The sequence below is a fragment of the Oncorhynchus mykiss genome, chromosome 28, assembly GCF_057628025.1.
Source record: "Oncorhynchus mykiss isolate SJ-2025 chromosome 28, ASM5762802v1, whole genome shotgun sequence".
NCBI lineage: Eukaryota > Metazoa > Chordata > Actinopteri > Salmoniformes > Salmonidae > Oncorhynchus > Oncorhynchus mykiss.
Window position 1 is genome coordinate 22,529,573 of NC_143049.1, and position 12,928 is coordinate 22,542,500.

The window sequence follows — 12,928 nt, forward strand, 5'->3', positions numbered from 1 at the left end:
ACTGGAAGGGAGGACATTGCAGAGCTGGGGGTAGATAGAATCAGACCACCTCCCTCAAGCCCTATGTTTGCCTCTACTTTCCTCATTATTTTTCATTCCCTTTCCCCCCCCTTCCCCTCGATTTCCTCTCTCCTTCTGTCCGTCCCTCTTTACTACTGGCAACTTAACAAGTTGGAAGAAAATTCCTGGGCTCCATCTTCTCCCTCTGGGAGCCCTCATCTATCTACAGCACTGCCACTTCCTGAAAATATGTGTTTACATTAGCCAGCAGATCCTACGCGTCAGAAATGCCAGGGCTCTCCCCTCCCCTCCCCTCCCCTCCCCTCCCCTCCCCTGTCTGACTGCAGGCTGGGGAGAAGAAACGTGCCCCTCCTGGCCTCCGAGCTGCTGCTGCCGCTGCTGCTAATGTAATTTTCCCTTTAACAACTTAATATCCAAAGTCATTGAGCTCCAATTTCAGTGTGGCGAGGGCAAGGCACCTCTATGTTTATACTGGGCTGGCCAGTGGAGCCTGCCTGCTCTTCCTGCCTGCCGAGCCGCCTGCCTACGTCAGCCAAATCACATTACACCTCACAGACACTACATGAGAGAGATAGACAAGGCCTGCTGTTTGGATGTGTCCCAGAGCTGCTATTCCTCCTATCCTGTTTTGTATTCAACGTCACTGCTGATTAGTGTGTGGAGTGGGCCACACATGATAGTCGAGATGCAGGTAGTGTACATAGAGTCTGTGTCTCTTTGTAATGAGAACAGAGAGGAAACCATATACTCAGTCTGGTATCTGAAGAGAACCAGAGTGGATGGGAAGCTGCTCTGGAAAAAAATGGTGTTTGTGTGTTAAGGGCAGGGGGTAAATCAGATTCTCAACATGCTCCAACTAAAACAGCCTTTGATGCTCCCAATGCTGTTGAGAGCCTCGTCTTTGTCTCTCTTGGAATTGTATGGAGCTGTTGTGGTTCCTAGCTCTGCCCTAAATGGTTGCGTGGTGAATGGTACTCTATAATGGGCCACAGAGCTGTGAGGTTGCCTGGGTTTCTGTGAGCCTCTCTGTGCTCTGAGGGAGGGCTGAGGTTGCCACAAGAAAGAGCGCATGAGAAAATTAGAGAGCACTCCACTTAAACACTAACAGAAAACAGAGAGCTCAGCTCTTTTAACTGCGGTCCAGACTTAAAGAGGTAAGAAAAAGAGAGTGGATTATGAAAAACAAGGACAAGGATAATAGCATTCTGGAACTTTCGTTCATCCCCGCCCCGACTCCACCGGCTTCGTTCGTGTCACACCTCAGAAGGGAAGGTCATTCTTTAAGTTTGGTATAGCACTTGCTTTATTTCATCTTGTGCACCCTCCCATTTACTGTTCTACTATCCCTACGTCTGTCTCTTTGACAAGGCAAATGGAGGCCTCTCTGTTTTACTCTGAGAATCTATCCCTCAACTTAATTTGTTATGACCAAATACTTCACCAAACATTTCAGTTCAGTCTTCTCAACCATGACCGACTTCAAAAAGACACACACGTGACTGGTCACTTCTTATGCCCCTGAAAGTAGTTTCAGATGAAAACACACATACCCTAAGGAAGAGTAGAAAACCAGATGAAACAGAAACCTCCATCTCGGTTCACCTCTAGTTACCGTCCAACTCAACTCGTTAGATACTCGTTAGATACAACCACTCACTATAATAACTATCCTGCATCTGGGAAAAGGCAAGAAAAAAAGGGACTTGTTTATTTTACTAAATCAACATTCCGAAAGTGGAGCTTGATTTATTTAAGGGGTAAAAAAAAAAGAAAAAAAGAGAGTACCTAAACTATCCACGGGCCTGGTTGGGCTAGACCTCCAGAGAAGACCTAGTGTTAGGAATTCTGTTGTTTATATAAACTGTAATCTTTTCCATTCGGAGTCAGGGGTTGGAAAGGGTGGCTCCTTTGGAGAGGGGCTGCTGAGCTCGCTGGGCTGTTTATCCACGGTACCACCGCCAGGAGATGTTTACAGCAATGTATTTATGCTACTCCCCAGCTTGAGGGACGGCTCTGCTCTCCTCTGCTACATCTATAAACAGGACCTCCTAGTGTGAATGCCCTCCTCGTGCTGCCTGCTAGCCCACCACCACCACAACACTTAGTTCTCCAACCAAGCATCCAAGCTCCACCACTATCCTAGAACCAGCCACCCTCCTCCTCACAACTCTCTATTCCTCATTCCTCTTTCTTCCCCACCCTGTTGTTCTTGTCCTTCTCTCATCTATTTTTCCTTCTCTCCATTTTTGGTGGGAAAACAAACCTTCCCAGTACCACCATGTTGCTTGACTCAAACACTTAGAGAAAGCTTGGAGCGTTTCTGCCAAAAAGCCACCCTGAGCGTATTAATATTTTCAATATGCTGCCCTGCTTTCTCAGTTAGTGATTTTTTATGTCATGGGCCTGTTTGAGGCTGTTCTCAAGGCTGTGGTTTAGTTTCAGCTGAGGCCAGATTCAGCTGAAAACATTGCTATTCGCTTTTTTCCATTGATGCATTTTGGCAGAGAAAAAATTACCATCCAACAGAAGCCAGAGAGAGGTCTTGGTTGGGAGTGAGGGTTGTGGTGGTGACTTCTGGTAGGGGTACAACTGACCAGTTCAAACCCTTTTTTTATTGTGGTGCCCTATTTGGGCACAAAAGCTTTCAACCGGATGATTGGCATGTTCACATATTCCGTATGAAAATAGTATGTGTGTGTTTACAGTGCCTTGCGAAAGTATTCGGCCCCCTTGAACTTTGCGACCTTTTGCCACATTTCAGGCTTCAAACATAAAGATATAAAACTATATTTTTTTGTGAAGAATCAACAACAAGTGGGACACAATCATGAAGTGGAACGACATTTATTGGATATTTCAAACTTTTTTAACAAATCAAAAACTGAAAAATTGGGCGTGCAAAATTATTCAGCCCACTTAAGTTAATACTTTGTAGCGCCACCTTTTGCTGCGATTACATCTGTAAGTCGCTTGGGGTATGTCTCTATCAGTTTTGCACATCGAGAGACCGACATTTTTCCCATTCCTCCTTGCAAAACAGCTCGAGCTCAGTGAGGTTGGATGGAGAGCATTTGTGAACAGCAGTTTTCAGTTCTTTCCACAGATTCTTGATTGGATTCAGGTCTGGACTTTGACTTGGCCATTCTAACACCTGGATATGTTTATTTTTGAACCATTCCATTGTAGATTTTGCTTTATGTTTTGGATCATTGTCTTGTTGGAAGACAAATCTCCGTCCCAGTCTCAGGTCTTTTGCAGACTCCATCAGGTTTTCTTCCAGAATGGTCCTGTATTTGGCTCCATCCATCTTCCCATCAATTTTAACCATCTTCCCTGTCCCTGCTGAAGAAAAGCAGGCCCAAACCATGATGCTGCCACCACCATGTTTGACAGTGGGCATGGTGTGTTCAGGGTGATGAGCTGTGTTGCTTTTACGCCAAACATAACGTTTTGCATTGTTGCCAAAAAGGTCAATTTTGGTTTCATCTGACCAGAGCACCTTCTTCCACATGTTTGGTGTGTCTCCCAGGTGGCTTGTGGCAAACTTTAAATGACACTATTTATGGATATCTTTAATAAATGGCTTTCTTTTTGCCACTCTTCCATAAAGGCCAGATTTGTGCAATATACGACTGATTGTTGTCCTATGGACAGAGTCTCCCACCTCAGCTGTAGATCTCTGCAGTTCATCCAGAGTGATCATGGGCCTCTTAGCTGCATCTCTGATCAGTCTTCTCCTTGTATGAGCTGAAAGTTTAGAGGGACGGCCAGGTCTTGGTAGATTTGCAGTGGTCTGATACTCCTTCCATTTCAATATTATCGCTTGCACAGTGCTCCTTGGGATGTTTAAAGCTTGGGAAATCTTTTTGTATCCAAATCCGGCTTTAAACTTCTTCACAACAGTATCTCGGACCTGCCTGGTGTGTTCCTTGTTCTTCATGATGCTCTCTGCGCTTTTGACGGACCTCTGAGACTATCACAGTGCAGGTGCATTTATACGGAGACTTGATTACACACAGGTGGATTGTATTTATCATCATTAGTCATTTAGGTCAACATTGGATCATTCAGAGATCCTCACTGAACTTCTGGAGAGAGTTTGCTGCACTGAAAGTAAAGGGGCTGAATAATTTTGCACGCCCAATTTTTCAGTTTTTGATTTGTTAAAAAAGTTTGAAATATCCAATAAATGTCGTTCCACTTCATGATTGTGTCCCACTTGTTGTTGATTCTTCACAAAAAAATACAGTTTTATATCTTTATGTTTGAAGCCTGAAATGTGGCAAAAGGTCGCAAAGTTCAAGGGGGCCGAATACTTTTGCAAGGCACTGTACATGCGTGTGTGTGTGTGCTCGTATGTGTGGTGTATGCATGTGTGCGAGTCACCACCACCCAGTGGGTAGTCAAACATTTACATGTTTACAAGCAGCTGTTCCACACCCTTGATGTTTTCTCCATTTGTTGTGCTATTAGGTTGGGGCCATTAGGGCGCTGGGGGAGGCAGGCAGGCAGCAGCACAAAGGCCTGACAGACAGGGCCAGGTGGGGGTCCACATTCCCACCTGCATGCACCCCTGACCCCCCACCCACACTGGCTCCCTCACCCAGGGGGAAACAGACAATTGTCTCCATGCATCAGCCCCCTCGGCCTACCCCTCAGCAACATAAACACAACACCACTACTTCCTCTGTAAGGCAACATATGGACTGGGGGGAAAGGGAGAATCTGCCCTGGCAGAAGTGAAGTCTCTCACACTCACCTCAGAATGAAGTCAAACTCTGAGCCAGCCAGCATGAGGACCCCTAACAGAGTAGAGATGGCCCCGTCAATCACAGGGGCAAACATGTGCTCCAGGGCCACCGCAGAACGCCTGTTCCTATTGCCTATGGCCGTCAGAAAGGCCTGGGGACAGAAGAGCGGACAGAGACAGAGGGTTAGGGTCAGGCTGTCCAGTAGAACAGACTCATGGGAAAAAAGTAGTAACTAGTGGCTACATCATCATTCCATCTCTGACAACACTTCTTATCTTCATTGACTTTGTTTTGTACCCTGCCCAAGAGAGTCAGGAAGATTTTTTACCAGTGCGATATGGACAGTGAACTCGACGCCGATGCCCACAGAGGCGATGAGGATGACCACTGGGATGGCACTGAGCTTGATGCCGATCAGGCCCATGATGCCAAACAGCTCCACCGTCATCATGGCCAGGATGAAGACCTGAGGAGAGGAACACGGGTTGGTTAGACACTGCCTCAAACTCTGGAGTCACAATGAAACACAACCATTGAAGTGTAGTTAAACGTGTTAGAGATGAAGAGAGAGAAAGTTATGTCTTGCACCCACAACTCTCAGTGCCTATTTCCATAATACAATTAGGTAAGAGTTAGGTCTTCACCCCACATCATTTTTGACCCTACATCCGGAAGGTTTTCACTGTCATCTGCACGGCATTGAATTACACTTAGGCCCTAGTCTCACTCTCCCTCCCTGGCTGAGGTTGCTGAGATGAGTGACAATGTCAGACTCTCACCGTTCCCCTTCTACTGCTTGTCATTCCTCCTGACACAATTTCACCACTAATGTACTTCTTTAGAAAAACATAATTTTTTATAAGATAGAGAGAGGACTTTGAAAATCCTTAGCCTCGTGAACCTCTGATGTTTGCAGGGGTCCCAATTTGGTCACGGTTAAATTGGAAATGATAAAACCCTGTTTTATTGCGCGGCCACATATAGGCAGTGAAACTATAGAAGCTCCAGCTTAAAGAGGGACAATGTGACTGTGCACATGTAGGTCTGAAAGGACGCCCCTCCGTGTTTGGAAGATTGTGCCGTCTGTCTTTCAGTAGGACTGACTACTTAAATAGTGAAATGAAATACATTTCAATTCCAACTGAAACCTGTGCCACACTGACTGAACCGCGCCACTACAGCCCCAACGGTCGGTCACGAGAGTCACCCTTCAGTGCGGTCTGACCGGGCGGGCGGCCCAGGGACCCTCCCCTCACGACCAGGCTGTGTGAAATGTTTCCCAGCCGCTGAGCTGACAGGCCATCTCCCCCCAGGCCTGATGGATGGGTTTAGCAGGCCAAGGTCGCGACTGGGCAGATCCGTCCTGTCCCCAATTTTTGACAAAGAGAGCTGGAGGTAAAGTCTTCAGCAGAGGCTTTGCATTTCCTTTTCTAAGACCGGCCGGGCCAGATTAGAATGACAAAGGCCTGGGGGGTGTGAGTAGCACCCCCCAGGCCAACCCGCCATGGGCCCTCCCCAGAGATGGGGCCTCCACCCTCTCTGTAGCAGGGTTATTGAGCTGTGCTGAGGGAGGGAGGCCTGGAAGGAGGAGGAGGAGGAGAAAGAAGAGGAGAGATGCTGAGCTGAGGGGACCTACAATGATGCCAGCGGTCCAGGGGTTGAGCAGGAGGATGGCACAGACCAGGAAGGTGCAGGCTAGCACCACGCTGACAGCCAGGAGGAACCAGTGTCGCAAGCCGATGTACTGCTCCCAGAACAGGAATGGGTAACCATTGGGGTAGTTGAGAACACCTTTACGGGTGAACTCCTCGCAGATGGCGCGCACGCTCTCGATGCTCTCGATGAAGTCGGACGCCTGCCTCAGGCCGTTCAGATAGAAAGGGAACTGAGCAAACTCCAGGGGCTCCGCGGCAGGGACTGTGACAGACGGAGGAGAGGTTAGACACTCAGGTTCTCACAGATTTACAATCTGTTGTTAGTATCAACAATACCTTTATATTGAAGGAAGCATACACATGTCCTAGGCCATTATGAACTTGGATCGTGGTAGCAACTTGATTAAAAATGATTCATATGATTTTAAAGAGACGCCTACTTACTGCGCAGATTCTCTCCGGTGGTGTCATACTTGTCGTGGATCCACTCGCGAGGCTGAGGGTAGAAGTTACCCTGAGAGGCAGCATAGCCCAGAGGGTCATTGCTCACCCACACAGTCAGGTAGATATAGAAGACCTCTGGGTGAATCAGACCCTCCTCATTCATCAGACGACGAGAAGTCAGCTGGAATAGACAGACAGAGAGAGAATGGGTTTAGCATTCGCGGTAGCAGGACTATACCTTCTAACATATTGAGGGGTGATTCAACCTAACCAGGAAGTCCCATTAAGGTCAAAGCTGGGAAACTATTGAACTCAGTAGGGGCATGGCACTGTAATGGTACACACCTGGTTGTAGTTGAAGGGGTCCTTCTTTGAGCCGGTCTGGATGAGCAGCTTGTAGGCCAGAACACCATCCTCGGTGCCGTTATGGTAGTTATCCCAGGTGATTCTGCCTGCCTCCCAGTCTGTATCGAAGGCAGCCTGCAGTCCTAAAGGAGAGAGAAAAAGAACACAGGACAGCACAGGTTTAGCCATCTCTGTCGGATCTACTTTTACCACTACATTCTCATGGTTATTATATCATATAACTATTGACGGGGCCACAACATATGTTTTGAGTACTATGCTAGGAGTTATATTTTAGAGTAGTGAAAACATGATGGTAGACTGGCACGTTTAGAATGAGTCGTCAAATTAAAACAAGACGTTTTACGGAGTGTTCTGAATATCAACCTCCTACAATCACACACACACATCCAAAAACAGCAGCTCTGTTCCTCATGTGTATGGGCTGAATAAACTAACCAGCAAAGCCTTTCGTGTTTTCGAAATGACAAAGTCTGGCGCTGCAGCTAAAAACCAGTTCCACACAACCTTTCTCTAATTACAGGGAGATTCTGACTAGAAAGGAAATAGCATAGAGGGAGTCTTTTATGCCTCCCCAGTTCTCCATCGATTGAAGAGTTCAGTTCCTCATGTTTTGGAACGGCAAATCTGGTTACCCACGGCCGACCCTCGATAGCTTAATATCCTGTACCGTAATACTTCCTCATGACTAGTCTAGGACCTCCAACAACGTTAAGCCAGAGGGAAGAGGCCAAAAAGGTCACCTTTGGCCTTCCTACGATATCATCTGCCCTCCAGCCCTGCTGGATGGTGGTGAACTTTCACCACCACAGGCTTTAACTCACCTCCCATCCACCTCCCATCCACCTCCCATCCTCCACCTTTGTCAGACTAAAGATAAACATCAAACCTCAGCCTGTCACTCCAAAGGCCCTGACATCACCAAACTCTCTACCTCAAGGGCAAGAACCCACCGCAGACGGAGTTCCATTTCAAACACACACTGGCTAACATTAGAATCACTATGGGGCTTCTGGAATGGAAAAAAAACAAGGTCTCCTTTAATTAAACTGTATTTACCTCTGAGCCAGTCTTGGAAATAGTGCAGCCACATCCGGGGCAGCTGCTGGTCGCTGTCCTTCACCACATACTTGACCGAGGTGAAAGAGTTGTGCAGCTGGATGAGGAGACGCTGGGAGCGGGCGTAGTCAAAGCCGTCCATGGTCACCAGGTACATGTTGTAGAAAGAGAAGTACTTGAACTGGGCGTTGATGAAGTCGTACTCCTTGGTGTCGCGGGGCACAATGTCGGTCAGGTAGAGTCCGTCATGGACCATGGTGGTTCCGTACAGGCTGAGCCCCAGCAGAGCCACAAAGAGGACCACGACCACCACCTTGCTCTCTGGCTTTAGGAGGAGAGGAGCGTACTTGTCCCGGGCGAAGCTTGACAGGTTCCAGCGGAAGAAGGGGAGTGGAACACACTCCCTGGCCTCCTTGGACTCGTCCATCTGGGCCAGGAGGTCCCGGGTGGAGCTGGAGGGGGTGAAGAGCTGGGAGCCGTAGGAGTCGGTGGGGGAGGGGGGAACAGGGGAGGAGGCCACCAACACAGAGGGAGGGCTGGTGGAGATCTGGGAGGTGGGGGGCAGGATGGTGACTATGTGCTGGCCTGCCGCGTCACACTGGGTGAAGGCCTGGACGGTGGTGGTGATCTGGGTGCTGGTAATGATGGTGGAGCCTGTGTAGGTCGTTGTAGTCTGGGCGCAAGGCGCGTGGCTGTGGGTGGTGGTGGTGGTGTTGTCGTTGGCATCGGAGAACTCCTGGGGTTGGATCTGGATGACCCGGGAGGAGCAGGGACTGTAGAAACAACACATAATGTCCAGACGCTTGTCCTCCCGACGGTGCAGGTCCAAACTCAGAATGGCCGGGAAGATGAGGAGCACCATGGCGAAGTTGAACACCACAATAATGGCCGCCTAGGGAAAGAGAGAGAGAGAGAGAGAGGGGGAGGAGAAATACTGTTTAGGAGAGGGGCCAACCCTGTTCATGACTTCGCTCCAATGCTGCCACCCAACTCCACAGCTGCCTACACAAAAAAGGGCTCTACATTCAAGCTCTCTTGCTGTTTTAGTGCCTCGGATTCAGTCCCAGAAAGTAAAAGAAAACAAACAAAGTAAAAAAACGCTCCCTAAATCACCAGCGAAAATAGTCAACAAGCCAGGGAACTGAGGCTGCTGCTGCTTTAAAGAGTGTTGGGCTAGAAACCGAAAGGTTGCTGAATCGAATCCCAGAGCCGGCAAGTTGGAAAATAGTGCCATTCTGCCCTTGAGCAAGGCAGTTGGACATCGACTGAGAAAGCCCCCCACACCTCTCTGATTCAGAAGGGTTGGGTTAAATGCGGGAAGACACGTTTTGGTTGAATGCATTCAGTTGTGCAACTGATTAGGTATCCCCCTTTTCCTCTCTGCGTGTCTGTGCAGAACCCCTCCTACCTCTCTACTCTATCACCCTGGGGCTGACATTATAGTTGGTATGGTTTCACTGCACCACAGACCACCCAGGGGGAGGCGGGTAGATCACAGAGCTAGAGGCTGACGGCCCAGTGATATACTGATCCACTCCCTCCTCTGATTATTTCCACCCTCCCCACCTGAGAGAGAGTGAGAGATAGAGAGAATGGGAGAAAGAGAGAGAGAGAGCGAGAGCGAGATAACAGGAGAAAGAGAGAGAGGGAGGAAGGGAGAGAGGGGAGAAAGAGAGAGAGAGAAAGAAAGGGGGAGGGAGAAAGAGAGAGAGAGCGGGAGAGAGTGAGATAAAGGGTGAGACAGTGAGATAAAGTGAGAGAGTGCGATAGAGTGAGATAAAGGGTGCAGTGAGCAATAAAAAGAGGAAGAGAAAAGAACAAAGACACCCCCCCCTTAATGAATGTCACTTCTAAAAAAGCATGTGGCCCAATTTTATGTGTGTGTCTCCTTCAGCGCGGATGCCTGGCACTCCTGGTTCCATGGCAGAGCTAGGCAGTGTAAACAGTGGGGCATATAGCACAGTCTAGTACCTGCAGAGAGAAGGCACGCAGTGCTGGGATGGGGACCAGGGCTGCCATGAAGAAGGCGATCATGTTGTTGATGGAGGTGAGCGCCACACTGGTGCCAGTCCTCCTCAGGCAGTCCCCTGTCCTCTCCTGCAGGGGTAAACCAAAACACAGCCAACGGTTAGTGCCAGGCCAGCCAGAGTACATGAATATAAGTAACTGTTGTCATTCTAACTAATATAACTAAGAATGCGTCACAAATGGCACCCTATTCCCTATATACTGCACTAATGTTGACCAGAGCCAGGATTTTGGGACAGAGACTAAGTATGAGGTTACAGTGGATCTACAGGTGATTGAACTAGGGGGCTTGGGGAGTGGAGGTAGCTAGCTTACCTTAAAGGGGATGTTGATGCCAGTCTCAGTGAAGGAGTGGGCCAGAAGGAACATGTCATCCACACCGATCCCCAGAGCCAGGAAGGGGAGAACCTGTGTGGTGGCAGCGTTAAAGGACAGGCCCAGCAGAGAGCACAGCCCCAGGCCAGCTGCCACAGACAGAGCCACCAGGAGCACACCAGCCAGCCCCACGGCCCCCTGGGACTTGGCACAGTCCCAACGGAGCATGGTCACACAGGCGTAGGCCAGCTGGAATAGGACGGTAGAGAAGAGAGAGGGTGAGGATTTGAACTTTGAACTCAGCACAGGCAAATATGCATCCGTACTGAACCACTGATATCAATGATGAACCTACAGTAGAGAGAGTCGGTTACTACTTCTTACCATGAGCAGGTAGCCTCCAGCCACCCGGATGACACTGACATCAGAGAAGGACTTCATGATGTCGTTGAGGGTGGTGGTGGAGAAAGCGTGGATCTCTGAAGTGGAGTTCTGGGGGATACTGCCATGAGCCACCTGGTGGGGGGGGGGGGGGGGGGGGATTAAATCACTTTATTTTAAATGAGGTGAGGGTCAATAATAGAAGTCATTTATTTATATTATAAGCCAGTAGTAGTGATCTAGTTTGATCAGTGCATGCCCATAACTTACTATTTTGGGCCAACAACACGCAAACAAGATATAGGTGAGCCCCTATGAAGCTTGACAAATAAGGACTACAGATACCAGAGAGCAAGGGTCAAGGAGATCAAATTAGATCACGTGGTCTCTCAAGCTACTCCATCAGCACTTTGTTTTTACAGTGACCCTCTCCTCATCTCCCGTTCACTCTCTCCCTCTTCTCCTCTCTTGCGAGCGGGCATTGGTGGAGGCATGACCCTCCCACTCCTTCAGTCAGCATGCTGGGTGTCAGCTATCACAAAAACAGCTTGTTCCTATAACTGGTAGTCTGTCAGTGGCCTCCTTGGAGGACTCTGTTTACTAGGCAGTTGAGGATTGATGGAATTCAGGCAGAGGTTGCAGTCCCTGGGCCAAAGCCAGTCCTCTATGCATGTGGTGGGTAAACAGCATGACTCAAATTTAAAGGAGTAGGGAAAAACAAGCCGACCTGAGGCCAACCTAAAGAACGCTCTATGATTTGTTCTCTGATTTCTTATTTGCCGGCATATTACTCAAACGGGTCAAGACAGGTTGTTGAAAGGTGCAGGTGGCAGAGGCGGGGCGCTAGGGTCCAGAAACATAGGCTTCATACCAAATGGCATCCTATTCCCTATATAGTTTGATACTTTTGACCAGGTGTAGTGCACTAATGAGTGTGCCACTTTTGACCCAAACATACCTCTACAAACTTCCTTTGCCAGGACTCCAGGATGGCGGTGGCCTTGTCCTCGTTCCAGTTGATGTCATGGATCTCATAGTCGTCCTTAAAGTGCTCATAGAGCTGCTTGGGGCTCATCAGGAGAAACATGGTCTGGAGGGCCTCCGCACTGCAGGAGGCAGAGAGAGAGAGAGACACCGTCAGACGCCTGCAGCCAAGTGAGCTCAGGCCACACAGAGGAGTCATGTTCTCCACATTCAAAACCCCCAAATAGTACAGAAAAACGTTATGAGTCCTCTTGTTAGGGGACTCCTGTGACGGCTGTCATAGATAATACATACTCTGATTAGTGGCATATCAACCAATAGGTGGTTCTATACAGAGTACGTGGAGAAACGGGTGGAGAATTCAGCTGTTGGCTAGTGTTTCTGAATGCAGATACAGGGTCTATTGACTGAACGGGTGAAAGCAGGTGTCTTGATGCCTTTTTCCACAGCGAGCACAGATGGACCTGAAGGCAACTTGGCACCGATGTGAGAGTTGTGGTGTTAAAAATGTGAATGAGATTATCGTAAATCATATCATGGAAAAAACTCTGTGGCTTTAAATGACTGTATACCTCCCTCCATATTTGCCAGGGTCGTGATCTGGGCAGAGGCCCAACACTGTCAATCCATTCATATTTGTGCTGTGGTTTTAAATTCAATTGAAATAAAATAAATCATTCATAATACATAACAGAGCCCAGGAAATGTGTCTTAAATACATAAGATGTTTTACATATCCTTAGCATTAGAAATGTGTGGTAGTACACCCTTGTATTTGGAATTATCTTTGATGTCCCCTTTTTCATTCTCTGACTTAAAGGAGAGGCTGCCTTTCCCCCCCACTCCTCTCCACAACAAATCTGTCTTTAGTTTATGTGGCTGTCCATCATGTTTGATTGATCTTTCCCACGCAGGGGCCAGAGG

At 48.4% G+C, this 12,928-nt stretch overlaps 1 protein-coding gene across 1 annotated transcript in view; it reads right to left on the reverse strand.

The window, feature by feature from the left end:
* LOC110508734 (protein patched homolog 1) overlaps positions 1-12,928 on the reverse strand; it is a 34,879-nt gene that overhangs the window by 3,638 nt on the left and 18,313 nt on the right. Inside the window, exons 8-17 of the mRNA XM_021589492.3 lie at positions 11,979-12,126; positions 11,024-11,155; positions 10,640-10,888; positions 10,268-10,393; positions 8,297-9,188; positions 7,217-7,359; positions 6,872-7,052; positions 6,409-6,689; positions 5,101-5,238; positions 4,781-4,923 (exon numbers count right to left, since the gene is read on the reverse strand). Coding sequence (XP_021445167.3) covers positions 4,781-4,923; positions 5,101-5,238; positions 6,409-6,689; positions 6,872-7,052; positions 7,217-7,359; positions 8,297-9,188; positions 10,268-10,393; positions 10,640-10,888; positions 11,024-11,155; positions 11,979-12,126 — 2,433 coding nt within the window. The remainder of the gene's footprint in view (positions 1-4,780; positions 4,924-5,100; positions 5,239-6,408; positions 6,690-6,871; positions 7,053-7,216; positions 7,360-8,296; positions 9,189-10,267; positions 10,394-10,639; positions 10,889-11,023; positions 11,156-11,978; positions 12,127-12,928) is intronic.